This window comes from Erythrolamprus reginae, chromosome 2, assembly GCF_031021105.1.
Source record: "Erythrolamprus reginae isolate rEryReg1 chromosome 2, rEryReg1.hap1, whole genome shotgun sequence".
NCBI classification, from domain to species: domain Eukaryota; kingdom Metazoa; phylum Chordata; class Lepidosauria; order Squamata; family Dipsadidae; genus Erythrolamprus; species Erythrolamprus reginae.
The window spans coordinates 17251238-17271735 of NC_091951.1; the positions used below are offsets into that span (position 1 = coordinate 17251238).

General features: G+C 41.6%; 1 protein-coding gene across 2 annotated transcripts; it reads left to right on the top strand.

The window, feature by feature from the left end:
- The first annotated feature begins 8960 nt into the window (after window positions 1–8960).
- On the top strand, window positions 8961–18056 carry LOC139159788 (zinc finger protein 658B-like). 2 transcript variants are annotated; one of them, XM_070737179.1, is made up of 3 exons: window positions 8961–9015; window positions 10038–10268; window positions 15061–18056. In XM_070737179.1, the coding sequence occupies exon 3, from the start codon at window positions 15150–15152 to the stop codon at window positions 16566–16568; it is 1419 nt and encodes a 472-aa protein (XP_070593280.1). In that variant the 5' UTR covers window positions 8961–9015; window positions 10038–10268; window positions 15061–15149; the 3' UTR covers window positions 16569–18056. The 2 variants fall into 2 exon arrangements, with proteins under 2 accessions (XP_070593280.1, XP_070593281.1); XM_070737180.1 differs by having other exon boundaries at window positions 8985–9058.
- The last annotated feature ends 2442 nt before the right edge of the window (window positions 18057–20498 follow it).

Sequence of the window (20498 nt, forward strand, 5' to 3'; positions counted from 1 at the left end):
ATATCCATCCTAAGATAAAATACAGAAAATAGTATAAGGGCAGACTAGATAGATCATGAGGTCTTTTTCTGCCGTCAGTCTTCTATGTTTCTATGTATCTATGCTGGTGATTTTCCGCTTGTGGTGGGATGGTAAGGTCAATGCACTGAGTCAACGGGGTTTTTTTGCCAGAACTGGTGTGGGGATCTTGGTGTCCGCTCGGCTTGGTTGTTTCCTTGCAGACGTTTCATCGCCCAACTAGATAACATCATCAATGTTAGCTGACATCAGTAACATTGATGCTTTTACCTAGTTGTGTGTTGAAACATCTGCAGGCAAACCACTAAGCTCAGATCGCATCAAACACCCTGCAGTTCCACACTGAGCTATAATTTATTCTGGAGCTATGGTCTCTTGAATCCAAGATCCTTGTTGGGGTGTATGGGGTTTTCAGAGGGGTACCATCTCTGGTGTAGGGGCATGTCGAGTCCTTTTATGGCAGCTCATTTTAGGGCAGCTCATTCCCCTTTGGTGCCTACCTATCACTCGGCTCTCATCTGTGGCTCCCAGTAGCTGTAACATGCAAAGCAGCCACACCCTGGGCAACAGCTTCGACTTGCTGGCCAACCCAGGTTGAGAGTAGCCATTGGGTCATTATCCTTTGGTGAGATAGGGACTTGTCTCTCCCAAGCATGTGAAGACAGCAGACTGAGTGGATGAAATCTACTAGAATAGGACAATACAGTGTTCCCTTGATTTTCGCGGGTTCGAACTTCGCGGAAAGTCTATACCACGGTTTTTCAAAAATATTGATTAAAAAATACTTTGCAGGTTTTTTCTGTATACATCGCTGGTGTTACGTTCCAGACCTGGCCGCGATAGGTGAAATCCGCGATGGGGAATTTATCGACTGATAGTACTTATTTAAGTATTTATATTGTAATTGTTTGGTAAGTTTTCATTGCTTTAAGTGTTTATAAACCCTTCCCACAGTATTTATTTTAGATACAGTATTTAAATACAGTATTTACAATTTTAGATTTATTTTTTTTTAAAAAACCTGCCGATCGAGTTCGGCGGGCTGTTTAAATCTGCCGATCGACTTCCTCAGAAACCCGCGATGAAGTGAAGCCGCAGTAGGTGAAGCGCGGTATAGCGAGGGACTACTGTACCACGGTTTTTCCCACCCGATGATATCATATGTCATCGCCAAACTTTTGTCGGCCTTTAATAAATATTTTTTAAAATAAACTTTAATAAATAAACATGGTGAGTAATAATCTGAATGGTTGCTAAGGGAATGGAAAATTGCAATTTAGGGATTTAAAGTGTTAAGGGAAGGTTTGTGATACTGTTCATAGCCAAAAATAGTGTATTTACTTCCGCATCTCTACTTCGCGGAAATTCAACTTTCGCGGGCGGTCTCGGAACGCATCCCCCGCAAAAAGCGAGGGAACACTGTAGTCCTGACGGCGGTCTCTGCAAGCAATGTAGTACGCTAAGAGCACAGCAAGATACAAAAGATGTCCTGGTCAACCACTGTGCCCAACCCATTTCCAACTGCCTCGACTCTCGTCCTGCTATTGGAGCAGGATGGAATCTGGGAAGAGAGAGTGAGGCTGACCATATGCACCACTCCCTCAGTTTAATCTCTTGCTCTATCTCGCTATTTTAACAATGCATCATCCAAAAAATCTATGGTATGTCTCTTAGTCAGTTCATTCTTAATCTCAAGAGTTATTTTTTTTTCTATATCCAGGTCTTCTCTTGCTGTGCCTCTTGTTCATCTTGTTCTCCTACGTCTTCTACTCCAGCTCCATGTTCCTCAGTTTTATCCTCCTTGCCAGCCCAATCTTCCTGTAATCCATTTTCAATTCCAATTTCAGTTGTTGATCTTATCTCTTTGTGGAATTCCTTAATGTCTTTACAGCTCAATAAACAGGCCTCTTATTTCCTCCATCTTTTCTGTATGTAAAATGGCTTTTATTGTCCAGCTGTTTGTCAAATAATCTTTTTTTAAAAACCTACAGTGAGTAAAGGTAATAACATTGATGTGGTGGTGCATCTTGGCACAAATGATTTGTCCCAGAGAAATGTCAATGTAGTAAAAAGAGATTTTCAATGTCTAAGTGTGGAGCTGGGTAAAATAGCAGATTCAGTGACTTTCTCAGAGGTGTTACCGGTTTGTGGCCAAGAGGATAAAACAACGTGTATCATAGAGTTTAATGTGTGGTTAAAGCAGTGGTGTAAAGCTGAAGGTTTTGGCTATGTAAGTCATGATGTCAGTAGGTGGTCTAATAGGGAGTTGTTTAAGAGGGATGGTTTGCATCCATCATACAGAGGTACCCAGGTACTTGGTGAGGAATTCAGAACTTTTTTGGACAGGCATTTAAACTAGGTAAAGGGGACAGAGATGTAACTGATGTGGGTGATTTCTGTCCCCGACCAATGAGGATAAAGCAGTTTTTGGAAGCTTATGAAAAGGGAGCTGCAAATAAAATAGATGTAGTTGTTGATGATAAGGGGCAAACTAATAATGAAAATAATGTTCTTCGTGTAATGTGCACGAATGCTCGAAGCTTGAGCAACAAGCTCTGTGAATTAATGGCCATAATATCTAGAGATAATTTGGACCTGGTTGCCATAACTGAGACATGGTTTAAGGATTCTAATGAATGGGAAATATCCATACCAGGATATACACTGTATAGGAAGGATAGAATAGAGAGAAGGGGAGGTAGAGTAGCCATTTATGTTAAAGAAACTCTAAAAACAACACTAATTCAAAATACATGTCAAGATCTAGAGACCCTCTGGATTTGCATGCAAAATAAAGACGGTTCTGTCATTAGAATTGGGGTGATCTATAGGCCTCCAGGGCAATCTGAGGAATATGACAACAAGATGGTGGATGAAATTACCCAAATGGCAGTAAAGGGAGATATTGTGGTTATGGGTGATTTCAACATGCCTGATGTTGACTGGAATATCCCCAGTGCCCTTACATGCAAAAGTAAGAATATAGTAGAGGCCTTTACAGAAGCAGCTCTGGCACAGCTGGTTAAGACACCAACTAGAGGGGAGAATATTCTAGATTTAGTTTTTTCGAATGGGAATTGGGTTTCAGATGTCAAGGTGGGAGAAAATTTAGGTTGCAGTGACCATCTATGTTTGTGGTTTGATGTAAAAACTCATTGTGAGCAATCCTATAATGCAACCAAAGTATTGGATTTCAGAAAAACAAATTTTAATGCAATGGGGGAATATTTAGATAATGAATTAAAGGGGAGGGATAAAATGGCAGGAGCGAGCACCCAGTGGACTGTATTTAAAAAGGCCATCTTAAAAGCCACTGGACTGTATGTAAGACAAATAACTAAAGGTAAAAGGAAGAAGAAACCGCTATGGTTTAGCAATGATGTAAGGACTATAGTCAATGAAAAAAAGGCTGCCTATAGGAGGTATAAAGAGTCTGGAAGTATAGCTGATAGGGAGGTGTATAAAATGAGACAGAAGGAGGCGAAACAGATAATATATGCTGCTAAAGCTTCAAAAGAGGAAGAAATTGCCAAATCTCTAAAGAAGGGGGATAAAACTTTCTTCAGATATATTAGTGATAAGAAGAAGAAAAACAGTGGCATCACGAAGCTTAGTACCGGGAAAAATACATGCATTAATGGGAATAAGGAGATCGCTGACCATTTCAATAGCTACTTCTGTTCAGTTTTCTCAAAAGACACCTTACAAAATAATACTATAGAGGGATATAGCATTGCCTCCAACTGTACGGATTCAGCTCCAGTGATCTTAGAAGCCGATGTCTTAGAAGAACTTGAAAGATTAAAGATAAATAAGGCAATGGGTCCAGATGGCATCCACCCCAGAGTTCTTAAAGAACTCAGATCTGTCATTGCTACCCCCCTGACTGATTTGTTTAACCAATCCTTGTTAACAGGAGATGTTCCTGAGGATTGGAGAATGGCAAGTGTTGTGCCTATCCACAAGAAGGGCAGTAGAGAAGAAGCTGGTAACTACAGGCCAGTTAGCTTGACATCAGTTGTCGTTAAAATGATGGAGACTCTACTGAAAAAGAGGATAAATCAGCACCTAAAAAACAATAAATTATTGGACCCAAATCAGCATGGCTTTACTGAAGGCAAATCATGTCAGACTAATCTCATTGATTTCTTTGACTATGTCACAAAGGTGTTGGATGAAGGTGGTGCCGTGGATATTGCCTACCTGGACTTCAGCAAAGCCTTTGATACGGTTCCACATAAAGAGCTGATAGATAAATTAGTGAAGATTGGACTTAATCCCTGGATAGTTCAATGGATTTGCAGCTGGCTGAAGCATAGACACCAGAGGGTTGTTGTGAATGGCGAGTATTCTGAGCAGAGTCAGGTTACAAGCGGTGTGCCACAAGGGTCTGTTCTGGGTCCTATTCTTTTTAATATGTTTGTGAGTGACATAGGGGAGGGTCTGGTGGGGAAGGTTTGCCTATTTGCCGATGACTCTAAAGTGTGCAATAGGGTTGATATTCCTGGAGGCGTCGGCAATATGGTAAATGATTTAGCTTTACTAGATAAATGGTCAAAGCAATGGAAACTGCAGTTTAATGTTTCCAAATGTAAAATAATGCACTTGGGGAAAAGGAATCCTCAATCTGACTATTGTATTGGCAGTTCTGTGTTAGCAAATACTTCAAAAGAAAAGGATTTAGGCGTAGTGATTTCTGACAATCTCAAAATGGGTGAACAGTGCAGTCAGGCAGTAGGGAAAGCAAGTAGGATGCTTGGCTGCATAGCTAGAGGTATAACAAGCAGGAAGAGGGAGATTATGATCCCGCTATATAGAATGCTGGTGAGACCACATTTGGAATACTGTGTTCAGTTCTGGAGACCTCACCTACAAAAAGATATTGACAAAATTGAACGGGTCCAAAGACGGGCTACAAGAATGGTGGAAGGTCTTAAGTATAAAACGTATCAGGAAAGACTTAATGAACTCAATCTGTATAGTCTGGAGGACAGAAGGAAAAGGGGGGACATGATCGAAACATTTAAATATATTAAAGGGTTAAATAAGGTCCAGGAAGGAAGTGTTTTTAATAGGAAAGTGAACACAAGAACAAGGGGACACAATCTGAGGTTAGTTGGGGGAAAGATCAAAAGCAATATGAGAAAATATTATTTTACTGAAAGAGTAGTAGATCCTTGGAACAAATTTCCAGCAGACGTGGTAGATAAATCCACAGTAACTGAATTTAAACATGCCTGGGATAAACATATATCCATCCTAAGATAAAATACAGAAAATAGTATAAGGGCAGACTAGATGGACCATGGGGTCTTTTTCTGCCGTCAGACTTCTATGTTTCTATGTTTCTTCTATGTTTCTACAGAGCCACTTTCAAATATTCCTTTTATCAAAGTCAGTCCTTTTTTTTTTTTGTAGAGAAGACAACAACATGTTTACTTAGTCCAGATGAAAAAGCTGCCCTGAGTCTCAGGAGAAGGGCAGTCTAGAAATCAAACAAACAAACCAAATAGTTTCACGAAGGTCACATCTGGGTAAACATGAAATTCCAGCTCAAAGACTTTCCACAAATAAACTCTCCACCAGTAGGTGGCAGCACCATACACTCCTCAAATTTCTTGATACTTCTTCCCCCCAAGTACTACACTTTTAAATCCCAAAAAGGTTAAATAAGGTTGAAGTTGAAACTTTCAATTTTTAAGAGTCCTTTTGTTATCACCTTGTAATCCAACAGTGCTCTTTCAAAATGGGTTTTACTTCCATTCAATGCCAATTAAACATTTCCAATGTCCAGTTAGCCGCTTCCCCCAGCTTCTCTGTGTGTATTCCAATAAACCAAAAGCAAGCAGTTCAAACAAAATTTGCAATCAATTCTCAGTCTCCTCATCCACCAGCACAAAACTTACAGTTCCCTTTTCTTTCTGGATGATGTCCATCTCTTCAATCGAGTCGCCAGGAAGACAAACCCCATCAGAGCTTGGTGTGTGGAAAAGCTGTTTCTTGAAATGAGACAATTGTCCTGCATTTGTGAGTCCCTTCAGAGAAGGCCCCTAGAAACCCTTGTAACATCAAAAAAGGTTTTATTCAAAATCTTTTTAAAAACACAAAAGCAGCTCATAATTGTGGAATCCAACAAGCAAGCAAGCAAGCAAGCGAGCGAGCGAGCGAGCGAGCGAGCGAATAAGTGAATAAGTGAATAAAAGTGAGAAAGAAGCTCCCTGGCCTGTCGGAGTTATTAAATAAAACTTCTCATCTTTGAAGATCAAAGCCTTGGGAAAAGATTTGTGGATTTGTCTTAGTTGGACCAGAACAACGATGGGCCCCAAGGTATTGCATGACCCAGATCAACAATGTGCAGAAACTTGCTTAAGGTGGAAAGTCGAGGACCACTTGCAGTTATTTATATTTATTTATTATCAAATGTAGAAACCACCTATCTCACAAGTTTCCATATTTGTCTTGTTGGTTTATGGCATGTTTATCTACTTGTAATGAGGACTACTTGTAATAAAACCATGATAAAACTTTGACTCACTTTCAAAAGGGGATTTATTTATTTATTCGATTTTTTATGCCGCCTTTCTCCTTAGACTCAGGGCGGCATACAACATGTTAGCAATAGCACTTTTTAAACAGAGCTAGGCTATTGCCTCCACAATCCGGGTCCTCATTTTACCCACCTTGGAAGTATGGAAGGCTGAGTCAACCTTGAGCCGGTGATGAGATTTGAACCGCTGACCTTCAGATTACAAGTCAGCTTCAGTGGCCTGCAGTACAGCACTCTACCTGCTGCGCCACCCCGGGATCATTGTATCAAGACAATAAATTTGATGCTGTGAGCACCTGTCTTGTAAAACACAATTCTGAAAAGGGACTCACAACACTATAGCTAAAATCAAGAAAACCAAGATAATCAGGTACCTGAGACACACCCATAAACAACCAAACTAATTCTCTAGTCCCAGCCTTACTCTGTCCCAGATGTTGGGGAGGGAAATAGCCCCCTAAAGCTTTCCAGAAAGGGGGGCTGCAGCAATCCCCCCCGAAAGGGTCTTTCCCAGGTCAGGGGCTGTTACAGAAAATTCATACTTCCTGGGTCCTGGAAGGTAAAGCTTAAGATCTGAGTTAACTATTAATTTCATAATGGTTTGTCTCCCCTTCAGCTGCTTGTTGCAAGTTACCAAAGGCCCCAACAACCACACTCGCCTCAAACAAGTTCTGGTCTTCATTGTGGGTATGCATTCTTAATATTTATCCTCTTTCAACAGAGGAAGATTTTCATAAACACACTCCTCAGGCATGCATGTAAGTCGACATGGATGCAGTTTCATGTTTACATAAATCCATATCCGTTTTTCTCAACCTTCACAATCTCTGAATTTCCACTCCCAGAATTCTCCAGCCATCATGAATTCTGGGACCTGAAGTCCATTCATCTTAAAAGATAACCATTCCCAATCAGCATTCAGTAAAGTCTAATGGTTAAGACTCAGCATTAGAAAGCCTGAGGCTCTGGGTTCCAGTCCTGCGTTTGCCATGAATGGCAGGTATGTGACCTTGCGCAAATCAGAATAATGACAGTTGTTAGAGAATCTGCAAGATAAGTTGAGAGTAATTAAAATAAACTAGAGTGACAGTTAAAAATTAAATGGGCTCAGAAGTAACATTAAAAGGCAAGGAAATATTTGAACTAATAAAAATTTGATATATGAGTGCTGTATGGGATAAAATTGTGCAAAGTTTAAAAATGACAAATACAAGTATAACAACAAAAACAACACTAAACTGAGCCATAACATCTTGCATAGAAGTGGGAGAAGAAATCAAACTGATTTCTGTTAATATCAATAGAATTAATGTACCAAAACAGGAGAAAAAAATCTTTTACAAAAGTAAGAAAACGCATTATAGAAGTAATATTATTATAAGAAGTCCAAATTTAAAAAAGAGCAAAGGGTGCTATTGGAAAAATGATAAATCGAAAGGAAACCAGAAGTCTTTCTTCTAAACTAGGAATTATGATTGCAAATTATGTAAAAGAAATATAGTCATATAATTGCAAAATAAGGAAGAATCAATATTATGTACCTTGGAACAGGTTTTATGTATGGTCAAAAAATAGACTCAATATTACAAAATGAGCAAATATATAACATCGTAACAAAATGGAAAGTATTTATGTATAAATAAATGTATATACAAATAGAAGAGATAATATATATTAAAGAAATCCAGAAAAGAGAATATGAAATAGGATAAAAAGTAGTTGATACTTGTAGAAGAAATAGGTACAGTAAGATTAATAAATATATCAAAAATATTTAAATATAAGTTTATAAAAATTAGGTGGAACGATCTTGTGCTATAACCAAAATAGGAACTATGATTCCTAACAATGTACGTTGGTGCGTTATGTAATGTTTTTGTGTATACAATAAAGAAAGGAAAGGAAAGGAAAGGAAGGACTGGGTTCCAGTCCTGCCTTGGCCATGAAAGGCAAGTGGGAGACCTTGGTGGGCCAGTCACTCTCTCAGCATAAGAGGGATAATTTCCATTCTGCAGTGGCTTGGCTGCCTGGTTTCCCTCTTGTGTCGTGTTGTCTCCATGGGAACAAGAACGCGATCTAGGCTCCTCCTCCAAACACTCCCCTTTCCTGTCTTGGGGTCACTCGGATGAAGAAATCCCGCTTGCAATCTGCAGAGGGCGGCGTTCTTCTTCCGATGGGCAGCTAGCTGAACCCTCCACATCCAAGCCCATCAGAAGGAACAGGAAGTTTCGGAGCACGTGTTCCTGGCTGGGGGGCGGAGATTAAAGGGGCGGAGATTAAAGGGGCGGGGCTGCGGGGGGCGGGCAGGGCCCAAGAGAGACCGGAAGCCCCGCCTTCGCCTCTCCCCTCCCACTCTCTGGATTTCCGATTCCCTTTGTGAATCCGGTTTCTTTCTTGGTCGATCTATGCTGGAACCCTCTGGGAAGACTTGTGGGTCCCGCTCGGGGCAGGTGAGGCCACCGTTCCTGCCAGGAGATCTTCTCCCCGTCATGAGTAAGGGACCTGCGGATTGCCCCGTTTTCCTCGGGGAGATCAAGAGCTCTGGCGTTGTCTGCAAGGAGTGGTTCCCTCCAGGGGAGGCAAAGGGGACTCCTAGCTCACAAGGATCCCGGGGGGGGGGGCTTCGGGTGGATCCGGGAAGGAGGTTTTGGGGGAAGTTTCTCCCAGTAGGTCTCTCTGTGGTCCGTCAGAGCAGGAGATCTCCGAGCATCCAGACCCCTCACGTTCATTTGGAAAAAGTGGAGTAAACGGAGCTTTAAAACGTTTGTGCAGATTCGTAACAGAGACTGACCTCCTTGCAATGGGGAGGGGAGAGTTTTGGGGGGAAAAGAAAGTTTTAACTGGATTTTCATTTTTTCTTAACACCCAAGAGTTCCTTTTATTTTAAGTTGCATCTAAAAGGCCAACAATGAAACCTTTTCTTTTAATGCTAATATTTACTTTGCTTCTGCTTTTAAAAGATGGGTGGAATTTCTAAACTTGGTATTTTCCTTGTTTTGTCCAGGAAGAGGCTGAGATGTGGGAGCCCCCCCCCCCGTGGATTTTTTAAAAATCCACAAAGGAAGTTTTGAGGGTGGTCTTGGGAGGAGCTTCTGGAAGAAGCTGATGGCCAGAAGGCTCACTTGAATAATTGTAAATAAATTTATGAAAAACCTAACTGGAATATTTGTGGCCTTGCAATCTCCAAAAAGAGCAGGAAAGAGCCGCTTTTTTCACCCACGCTCTGCCCCATCTGATCTCTCTCATCTTCCACTGAGTTTTCCTTCATAAAACTATGCTTTGGTCCCTGTTGGACTTTATCCTGCTTGTTTCTTCCATTTTGTCTTATTAAGATAGTTTTGAATTACGATTCAATCTTCATTATTTTGTGTCCTCATCCAAGAAACCTATTTTCTCCTCCTCTTCCACATCATTTACAGATCATGTTCAATGTCACTATCTGCATCTGAACCTTTTCTATTTCTCTTTGCAGGAGAGCAGTGTGGATGTGGCTGTGAACTTTACAGAGGAGAAAGAGATGTTCCTGGATTGGCATCCAACAACGTTTGGCCAGGCTCCGTTCCAGAGAATTTTGAAATTGTGGCCTGGATGGAGAAGCAGCTTCCTGCACAAAAAGCTAATTAATTAAGGAGAAACCAAATTGGTCAGCAGTGAGGGTCATACCTGACCTTGAGCCAGAGACCTTTTCATTGTAACTTTGTAGGTGAGTAAACGAATCTTGGTTAAATCTTGGTTGGCAGAACAAACATCCATTTTTAAAATCTTTATTTAATAAATGAGCAATGCAGAAAAATATGGGGTTTGCTCCCAAGGTGCTGGGGGAGTGTGGTTGGGCAGCCAGTTACAAATCCATCAGGTGGTGATGCTATCCCACAATTTGTTTATCTTGCCAAGATCTAGGTTGTGGTCTACTTTGTCACATACCTTACTGAAATCCACATATACTATGTCCACAGAATTTTAGTCACTTTGTCAAATAATTTAGTGATGTTATGGCCCCTTTTTACTTTATTTTATAAAATATACACAAAGTATGACGAGGAAGCTGGGATCGAGAGCTCATGGTGGGATGGAGCTCATACATGGAAAAATGAGAAGAAGCAAGAAAAGTGGATAAGAATCAGAAATGGGTTGAATTATTATTTTATTTTTAGCTCCATATCCATACATTTATCAATGTATACTCCTTGAAAACGTATCCATAGCATAGTTCTATGCTGATCTCTTTTATTTTCATATCAGCACCTCTATCTTATTAATAGATTATCAGTCTGTGTTCATGTTTCCCTTTCTCATTCCTCTCCCACTCTCTCCATCTCTCCCATCTACCTTCCTTCCCTTCTTCCTTCCTCTCTCCACCCCACCATAGTTCCCTCTAAGCTCAGCAGTGAGCAATCGCTCACTTAAAAATCATCATCAACTCAGAGTTTTCCAAACCTGCCCAGAAGCCGAGAGGGAAAGCGTGAGAGGGAAGGAGAGAGAGAGGAAGAGAGAGAAACAGATAGAAAAAAGAGAGGAAGGAAAAGAGAAAGAAAAAGAATGGGAGTAAGGAAGAGAGAAAGAAAATCAAAATCTAGTTTGAAACTAGCTCAACTATTTAAGTGGCATTTTGATATTGATAGAGTTGCTCTATTATGAGCTCACTGTTATAGACACACAGTACAGTATTTTATTTTGAAATTCTCTGAGGCAAAACAGGGTGGGTTTTTTATTTGTTTGTTTGTTCATTCATTCATTTATTATTTCTGTGCCGCCCAGTCCCAAAGGGACTGCCGCTCAGACACTATACTTTTCCTCCCACCCCCCAAAAAACGTAGAGGGAACACTGCACCCCACATCTATCTTTTTTCCTTTCTCTCCCTCTTAACCTTTCCATCAGTGATTTTAGTTCTAATAAGTTTTATATTAAGCAGAAAATATATTACTAAATAATAGTAAATCAGAAATGGGTTGTTTACATTAGCCTGAACTCTTTTTCCTTCTCTTTTGCTTATGTGATGCCTTAGTTTCCTTTACTTTATTGTCATTACATCCCGTACAACAAATTTAAATGCCATCTTCAATGTACATTATAACTATAAAAATAGAACTCAAGCACACATCCTTCGCATTCTATGCAATTGAATGGAAAACTCCTGATATTGCATTAACATTGCGCTGTACAGTAGAATTCAATCTAGTTACTGTTCTGGGATAGAAGCTGTTTTTCAGCCTATTTTTCCTTTCTTTTAAATTCACCTCTACCATCTGCCAGTTGGTAATAGTTAAAAAAAAGGGTGCCCAGGATGGGATGGATCTTTAAGAATGATCTTTTGAACTTCCTTAAGGCAGCGGAAGCTATAAAGCTTTTCCAAACAGTGTAGAGGACAACCATGGGCAGTGATGTTTACCTTCTGGGGTGCTGTCTTATCTGCCACTGTTCAGTTGGCAATAAGTTAAATTACTCTCTATGGTGCAGCGGTAGAAGGTCACTTAGTTTTTGGTAATTCCTGTACTTTGTCCTGGACTTTTGACCACAATTGGAGTCTTGGTCGTTGAGCAAAGTGGTCATCAACTAAGATGTCACGTGAGAGCTTGGCTCAATGACTGCAGCGCTGTACTCCTGATTGTAGTTGTTAAGCGATTTAACGTATCATTAAGCAGACAAAGTCCCAGGTAAGGAATGTGGGGTTGTCTGAAGTGAGCAGGAGATGCCTTGTGATTCCCAGGCACACCCTGGGGAGATGCTTTGGGACACGTTGCTTGGAAACTGTATGGAACATGCGGCTTGGAAAATGGAGCTAGGTCGCAAAGGCCTCCGATCTGGGGATCAAGGCCGCATTTCTCAGTGGTAGCGGTGTATTGTATTTTATTCCTTTGTTGTATGCCGCCCTAAGTCTGCGGAAAAAGGTGACATAGAAATCTGACCAAAAAAACAAAATCCCAACAACTCCAAAACCACCTGAAAAGGACATCTCTCTTTTGGCCTCTGCCTGGCCTCATCACCCAGGTTTCTCGGAGATTTCTTGGCAAATGTCCAAGCACTTTAAAAAATAAGTGCTTCTTTGTAAACATCTTGAAAAGTTCCCGATTAGCTCAAAGCCCAGTTGGCAAATTGTATAAATCCAACCAATTAATCCATGGTCAACAAAACCCGATTAAAGGAAACGTTTACAGAATGATGTTTCCTGCCATTCCGATCAGGACAATAGCTGGAAACAATAACCCAGGTTCTAACACTGGCAAATCACCATCCCAAAGAAGCCCTGATTTGCTTGAGTAATGGAGCTCTTGCTACTTGGGGTTTCCACCTCTGTTTTCCCACCTTGGCACAACATACAAGGCAAGAAGTGCCCGTAAATCAAAGGGAGACGGAGGTCCCTTTGTAGACACATGGACACACTGGAGGCAGCCCCATTTCCAGCGTTCGGACAGGGACATTCTTCTCATGGGCAGAGGAACTATCGAAACTGACACCCATCGGAGGATAAGAGTTTTTTGCCCCAGCACCGAGCCCCAAATAATTATGCAACACACAAACATCCGAACACAGTTTGTTTTAGTCAGTGAAGCAAAATCTCAATAACTTATTAGAAAAGGTACAAAGCACAAGATAGTCAAAAGTTATTCTATTCAAAACCACAGCTGTTATTTCTCTGTCTTAACATCTGGCTGAAGTCCAAGAGATAATTGACAATTCGTACTGTACTTGGCACAAGTCCCAAAGTTATAAAATGCAAGACAGAAGACCTGTACTGGAGCGCAAAGTGGAAACACTGAAGTCAGGGTAAGGGAGAGAGGGAATACTACGCAATATGGGATAAATTTTATCAGTGGATAGAAAGGAAGAACAGTAAAAAAAGTTGAGAATAAGAACTGGGGGGGGGGGGGGAAAGGTTCAGATATAAATGAATAGAAACATAGAAGACTGACGGCAGAAAAAGACCTCATGGTCCATCTAGTCTGCCCTTATACTATTTCCTGTATTTTATCTTACAATGGATATATGTTTATCCCAGGCATGTTTAAATTCGGTTATTGTGGATTTACCAACCACGTCTGCTGGAAGTTTGTTCCAAGGATCTACTACTCTTTCAGTAAAATAATATTTTCTCATGTTGCCTTTGATCTTTCCCCCAACTAACTTCAGATTGTGTCCCCTTGTTCTTGTGTTCACTTTCCTATTAAAAACACTTCCCTCCTGAACCTTATTTAACTCTTTGACATATTTAAATGTTTCGATCATGTCCCCCCTTTTCCTTCTGTCCTCCAGACTATACAGATTGAGTTCATTAAGTCTTTCCTGATACGTTTTATACTTAAGACTTTCCACCATTCTTATAGCCCGTCTTTGGACCCGTTCAATTTTATCAATATCTTTTTGTAGGTGTGGTCTCCAGAACTGAACACGGTACGCCAAATGTGGTCTCACCAGCGCTCTATATAAGGGGATCACAATCTCCCTCTTCCTGCTTGTTTTACCTCTAGCTATGCAGCCAAACATCCTACTTGCTTTTCCTACCGCCCGACCACACTGCTCACCCATTTTGAGACTGTCAGAAATCACTACCCCTAAATCCTTCTGAAGTTTTTGCTAACACAGAACTGCCAATGCAATACTCAGATTGAGGATTCCTTCCCCCCAAGTGCATTATAGAGACAATGGATGCATATGTAAGATTAAAAAAAAGAATTTATATTGAACAATAAGGGTATTTATTGTTATGTAAATATATCACATAATGGAATGATCAAACAGGATGCACAAAGTGCCCAATGTTATTAATGTTTGCTTAATGTTTGTGTAAATAAACATTTTTTAAAAATTAAAAAAATAACAATGCTTTTGATATTTCAGGTGTCTTGTGATGTGTCAGTTTATTATTATGCTTGCTTTTTGTATACAGTCTCTATCATTTGTTCAAATCTCTTTCCAAATTTCATTTCTTTGATCTATCTAATCATATAATACCAATTTAAGTTGTGGAAATCTTTTTGCGCATCCAGAAAAACAAGTGTGACTTATTTTTCTGGATTCCCTTCATAATATTCTAATATATTTAATACTGTTCTTGTATTGTCTCTGATTTGTCTCATTGGGAGAAAACAGTTTTGACCGGGGTATATTATCTCCTTTAAGATTATCTTCATTTTTCCACTAATGATAGTCATGAAAATTTTACAATCCACATTTAAAAGTGAGATAGGGCGTTTAACTTTGAATTTGACGTTCATCCATACCCCCCTTTTTAATTAATTACTGTAATATATGCTCCTCTCCACGACAGACACATCTTTGCTTCCACCAACACCTCTTTATAGACTCTATAAGTATTGGTTCTATTAATTCCTGTGTATTCTTATAGAACTCCCTTGGTATACCACCCCTGGGGTTTTAAAGCTTAAACCTCTGTTTAAATTTAATTGACTTATTGTGGATCTTTATTGGGGATTTTGTGACACACTACATTTCTGAAAAGGAAATAACTGTTTCTACTTTTTTCTCCTTCCAACAGAGGATAAAAGATTGTGACCAAACATTTACTTGTAAGACAACTGCCACAGATAGTAGAAATTCAGCCTAAGGCAGCAACTGCTACAAACCATGGAGCCTGGGAAAATCTGGAATTTCCCGTCAGACACAAGCAGCACCCTGAAAAACCACCAAAGAACCCATGAATGCTCAGAGTGTGGGAAATCCTTTGCTCGCAGGTCCCTCCTTTTGACCCACAGAAAGGTCCATGTGAGAAGTGGATCCGGTCAAGGTTTGGAGATTGAGAAATCCTTTTCTGGAAAAGAGGCCAAAGATCTCAGAAGCCCCCCCAGGTTAAAACCCTATAAATGTGAGGAATGTGATTTACCCTTTGGTCGAATGTCATACCTTCGTAGACATCAGAAAATCCACACTGGAGAGAAACCTTATCAATGTTTGGAATGTGGGAAATCTTTTCTTCAAATAAGAAGTCTTAAAAACCATGAGAGAATCCACACAGGGGAGAAACCTTACAAGTGTTGGGAATGTGGGAAGAGCTTTTCTCACAAATCAAACCTTTGGCGCCACGAGAAGATTCACGCAGGAATAAAGTCTTACAAGTGCTTTGAGTGTGGAAAATGCTTCACTGAGAGTTCAGGTCTGCGGATACATGAGAAAATACACACGGGAGAGAAAAACGAAAAGTGCCTCGAATGCGGAAGATGTTTTACCCAGAAATCAGCCCTGGTGGTACATCAGAGACGTCATAGTGGAGAGAGACCCTATGAATGCCCAGAATGTGAGAAACAATTTCTGCGTTCTCGTGATCTTCGGAGACATCAGAAGTGGCACAAAGGGGATCTACCCCATAAATGTGGGGAGTGTGGCAAAAGTTTTATGTCGCCAGCCCAAGTTCAGATTCATCAGAGAATCCACACGGGGGAGAAACCCTACAAATGTGAGGAGTGTGGGAAATGCTTTTCCCAAAAACAAAACCTTAGAAGCCATCAAAGGGTCCATACAGGAGAGAAGCCATACAGATGCGTAGAATGTGGGAAATACTTTATAGACAATAGAGGCCTGTGGAACCATCACAAAATACACACAGGGGAGAAGCCACATCAATGCATCGACTGTGGAAGGTTTTATCGTACCATACCAGACCTTAGAAGTCATGTAAAAATTCACACAGGAGAAAAAAACTACAAATGTTTTGACTGTGGGAGAACATTTGCTCATTCAGGTTCCCTTAGAAGTCACAGCCGAATCCATACAGGAGAGAAACCTCACAAATGCTCAGAGTGTGAGAAATGTTTTTCACGGAAAGATCATCTTTTGAAGCATCAGCGAATCCACACTGGAGAAAAACCCTATAAATGTCTGGAGTGTGGGAAATGTTTCGCCCAACCTTCAGCACTTCGCACGCACATCAGAAGTCATACAGGAGAGCGGCCTCACAAGTGCACAGAGTGTGAAAAAGCTTTTCCTAGTAAATCACACCTAAAAAAGCACCAGAAAGTCCATTGCAGAGACAAATCTCTTCAGCTGTGAACAACGTTGGCAGCACTTTTTTTCAACACATTTTAATGTTTACCGGGAACTTCACACAATGACAGAATGGAAATTCTACAATTATTTTGTGGGAGTAAAATGTTTTTCCTACTGAAGCAAAAGAACCTCAGAGAGTACACAATGAGGCAAAAGGGTGTAAATGTTAGGAGTTGTTGTGGTTAGCTCTGGCCCAGCTCCTGCCCCAAGGACTGTGGATGTGAGGGAGACATCCACATGCTGCAGGCCTGTTTTGCCCCCCCCCCGGTGGAATCTGATGATGAAGGCTCCTCTGACCAAGAAGACATGAGTGACAGGGAGGAGGAGAGTGGCAGACAGCTCAGAAGGAGATCAATTATCTCTCTCCTCCTTGGATTCAGAACAAGAGTTAATGATACAGCCACGCATGCGGAGAGTGATGCATAGGCAACAACAACTGAGAGATTATTATCAAAGAAAATGAGGCCACCTGTGGTTGGGTGGGGCTGTGGTAATTAGTGAGCCTGTGGGTTTGGCCATTGTGGAGGATTATCTGATCTTTGTGTTTTGTGACTGCTTTACTGACTTTGACTTTTTGTGTGCTGATTTTTCCCCCGAGCACCAGAGCAAAGTGTGTTTCACTTTGTGAAAGAAGGACTGTGAATTGCCTCACAGCTGCAAGCTAAGTATCACAGGACTGATAAGGGACTTGTATAAATTACCAGTTTGTTTGGAGACGAGTGCTCTTTGCTATACCAAAAGAGGGCTTAGTTTAAGTGAATTTTCATTATAAAGAACATTGTTTTGAATTTTCAAACGTGCGTGTGTCTGAAATTTGTACCTGTGAATTTTTGGGAGAATTCTACCAGAGAGCCCGACAGAGCAGGTGTGAGAATAATTTTGCTCCCAAAGCCACATTATAAACTTATCTGAGTATTTACAGAAAAGAGTTATGAGTATGTGGAGAGCAGATATAATGTTTTGTAGAGTACAGGAAATCCTTGACTTATGAGCACAACCTGGAATGGATTTCTGGTCATAGGTTTCTTCAGTCGTAAGTCAAGGAACCTGTTCTTTCTCTTAATTTTTACTAGACTGTTGATCAATGAGGAGAACTGAAAACTTAGAGATGAGAAAATGGGGCAAAGGGTGGAATGAATTTGGTGGTTTATTTAATGATAAAAGCTTTGTTGAATCTGCTGGCTGAGGATGAAGAGGAAAACTTATTTTTCCTATTATATTATTGGAAAGAATTTTTCTCCTTTTTTCTTTGTCTTTTTCATATGTTCACAATATTTGTATCAACTTTCTGTGCATATTGTTAAAAATATTGTTAAAAATAATCAAGAGGGCCTTTTTTGGGAGATGGACTGGGTGGCTCAAAATGGACAAGATGGCAGTCAGATTATGCCATACTATGCAGCCAAAGTGACTCTTTTTTTAATTTTATTTTATAAAAGTTTTTATTTACAAGTATACAATAAATACATAAAAGACAATAATAACAATTGACAATTGAGACCTAATACGTGTGTTTAAACGATATGCCAAAATATAAAAATACAACAATCAGTAAACATATAAACTTACAAAAAAAGGAAAGAGAGAAGGTGAGAAAGAAACAAAGGAGAAGAAAAGAAGAAAGAAAGGAAGAAAAGAGTGTGCGAGTGTGCGGTGGAGCTGTGGTAAGAATATGAACTAGTTTTAAATTCAGCAGCTCATTACCTTACATCAAAATTTGTAGTATGAATAGGTAAAAGCAAACGTTGAATAAATCACAGTATAGAGATTTTAAAGGTATATTCCATATTTTAATATCTAATATCTCTTACGACTATTGGAAAAAAAGGAAAGGTTTTATACCACATTTGTATCTGTTCAAATATATACAATTCATTTCATTTACTAAGCAAATTGTTCTCTTTTTTTAAATCAACAATAGAAGGGATCCCAGCAATTACAGTGATCCCCTGCTCGTTGCGAGGGTTCCGTCCAGGACCCCCCGCAACGAGCGGGTTTTCGCGAAGTAGCGCTGCGGAAGTAAAAACACCATCTGCGCATGTGCAGATGGTGTTTTTACTCCCGCAGCGCTAGCGAGGAGCCGAAGATTGGGGGCGGCGCGGCTGTTTTAAAACATCGCCGCCGGCATGGGGGGCTTCCTAGCAGCCCCCCAAACCCAGGTTGGGGGTCCGGGGGTGCTGGCAAGCCCCCCCATGCCGGCGGCGACGTTTTAAAACAGCCGCGCCGCCCCCAATCTTCGGCTCCTCGCTAGCGGGCAGGCAGGCGGCGGACAAGCCGTTTGCTGGCGCTCGGTAGCGAATTCGCTTCAGGACTCAGCTCGAAAGCGGCGAGACCGAGCGCCAGCGAACGGCTTGTCCGCGTTCGGTCTCGCCGCTTTCGAGTTGAGTCCTGCAGCGAATTCGCTTCAGAACTCAGCTCGAAAGCGGCGAGACCGAGCGCCAGCGAACGGCTTGTCCGCGCTCGGTCTCGCCGCTTTCGAGTTGAGTCCTGCAGCGAATTCGCTTCAGAACTCAGCTCGAAAGCGGCGAGACCGAGCGCCAGCGAACGGCTTGTCCGCGCTCGGTCTCGCCGCTTTCGAGCTGAGTCCTGCAGTGAATTCGCTTCAGGACTCAGCTCGAAAGTGGCGAGAATGAACGGCGTGGGCGGGCGAAGGGCGGGCGGCAGCGAGGAGTTTGCGTGGGCGGCGGGCATCCTTGCTGATGCCCGCTGCTCGCCCTCCCGCCAGCAAGAGGGGGAAGACCCAGGGAAGCCGCCCAGCAGCTGATCTGCCGGGCGCCATCTACGCATGCGTGCCCATAGAAAAAAAGGGCACGCATGCGCAGATGGTGTTTTGACTTCCGGGTTGAAAAATCGCGAATTACCCTGTTCACAATGGTCGGGGACGCAATAACCGGGGGATCACTGTATTAAATGAAGACTCGGTTTCGTTTCTAACTGCCATAGTTAACTTGGTCATCTCTGCACAGTATTTAATTTTCTTTATTATTGCATCTTCTGGGGGTATATCTTCATTTTTCCACCACTGTGCGAAAGTTAGTCTAGCTGCAGTAGTTAAATGGATAATTAAATGTATTTGAATTTTAGGTACATTTTGTCTAAGAATGCCCAAAAGAAAACATTCCGGGGTTTTATCAAAGTGACTCTCGCACCTTCCCTGGATCAGGAAATAGGCTGGGGGGAGGGGGAAGCCATCGTGGAGTCCAGGGCCCATGGTTCCCAGGAGCTACTAGAGGGTGGAGCCATGCTTCTCGGAGGAGGGGGCGGGAAAACTGTCACAAGAGGCTAGCAGAAAATGCCCCCTAGAGGAGAGATGGGGAACTGTCAGTCCCAATGGGATCCATGCTTAGTGGGGAGTCCGGATAGCGGGGTGGAGGAAAATGTTGGGAAGGGGAGGTGCTTCCTGATGGGCCTCCTCCATCTTCTCAGAGTGGAAAAAGGCAGGCAGACACTCAACTGGTCCAGCATTCATCCCAACAATCTGGAGGGAACATTGGATCTCAGTGGGGGTTTATTTGCCCCCCCAAAGGGGTACAAAATATGTGGGAGGGTGTGGGGTCCAGCCCGAAACGGCAGGAAATGAAGGCTGTCTTCCGGGAAAATGTGGCATGAAGGCTCAAAATGTGTGAGCAGTGGGGTCAGGTGGTAGGAAATGTAAGTAGGATCCTTGGCTGCATAGCTAGAGGTATAACAAGCAGGAAGAGGGAGATTGTGATCGCACTATATAGAGCGCTGGTGAGACCACATTTGGAATACTGTGTTCAGTTCTGGAGACCTCACCTAGAAAAAGATATTGACAAAATTGAACGGGTCCAAAGACGGGCTACAAGAATGGTGGAAGGTCTTAAGCATAAAACGTATCAGGAAAGACTTAATGAACTCAATCTGTATAGTCTGGAGGACAGAAGGGAAAGGGGGGACATGATCGAAACATTT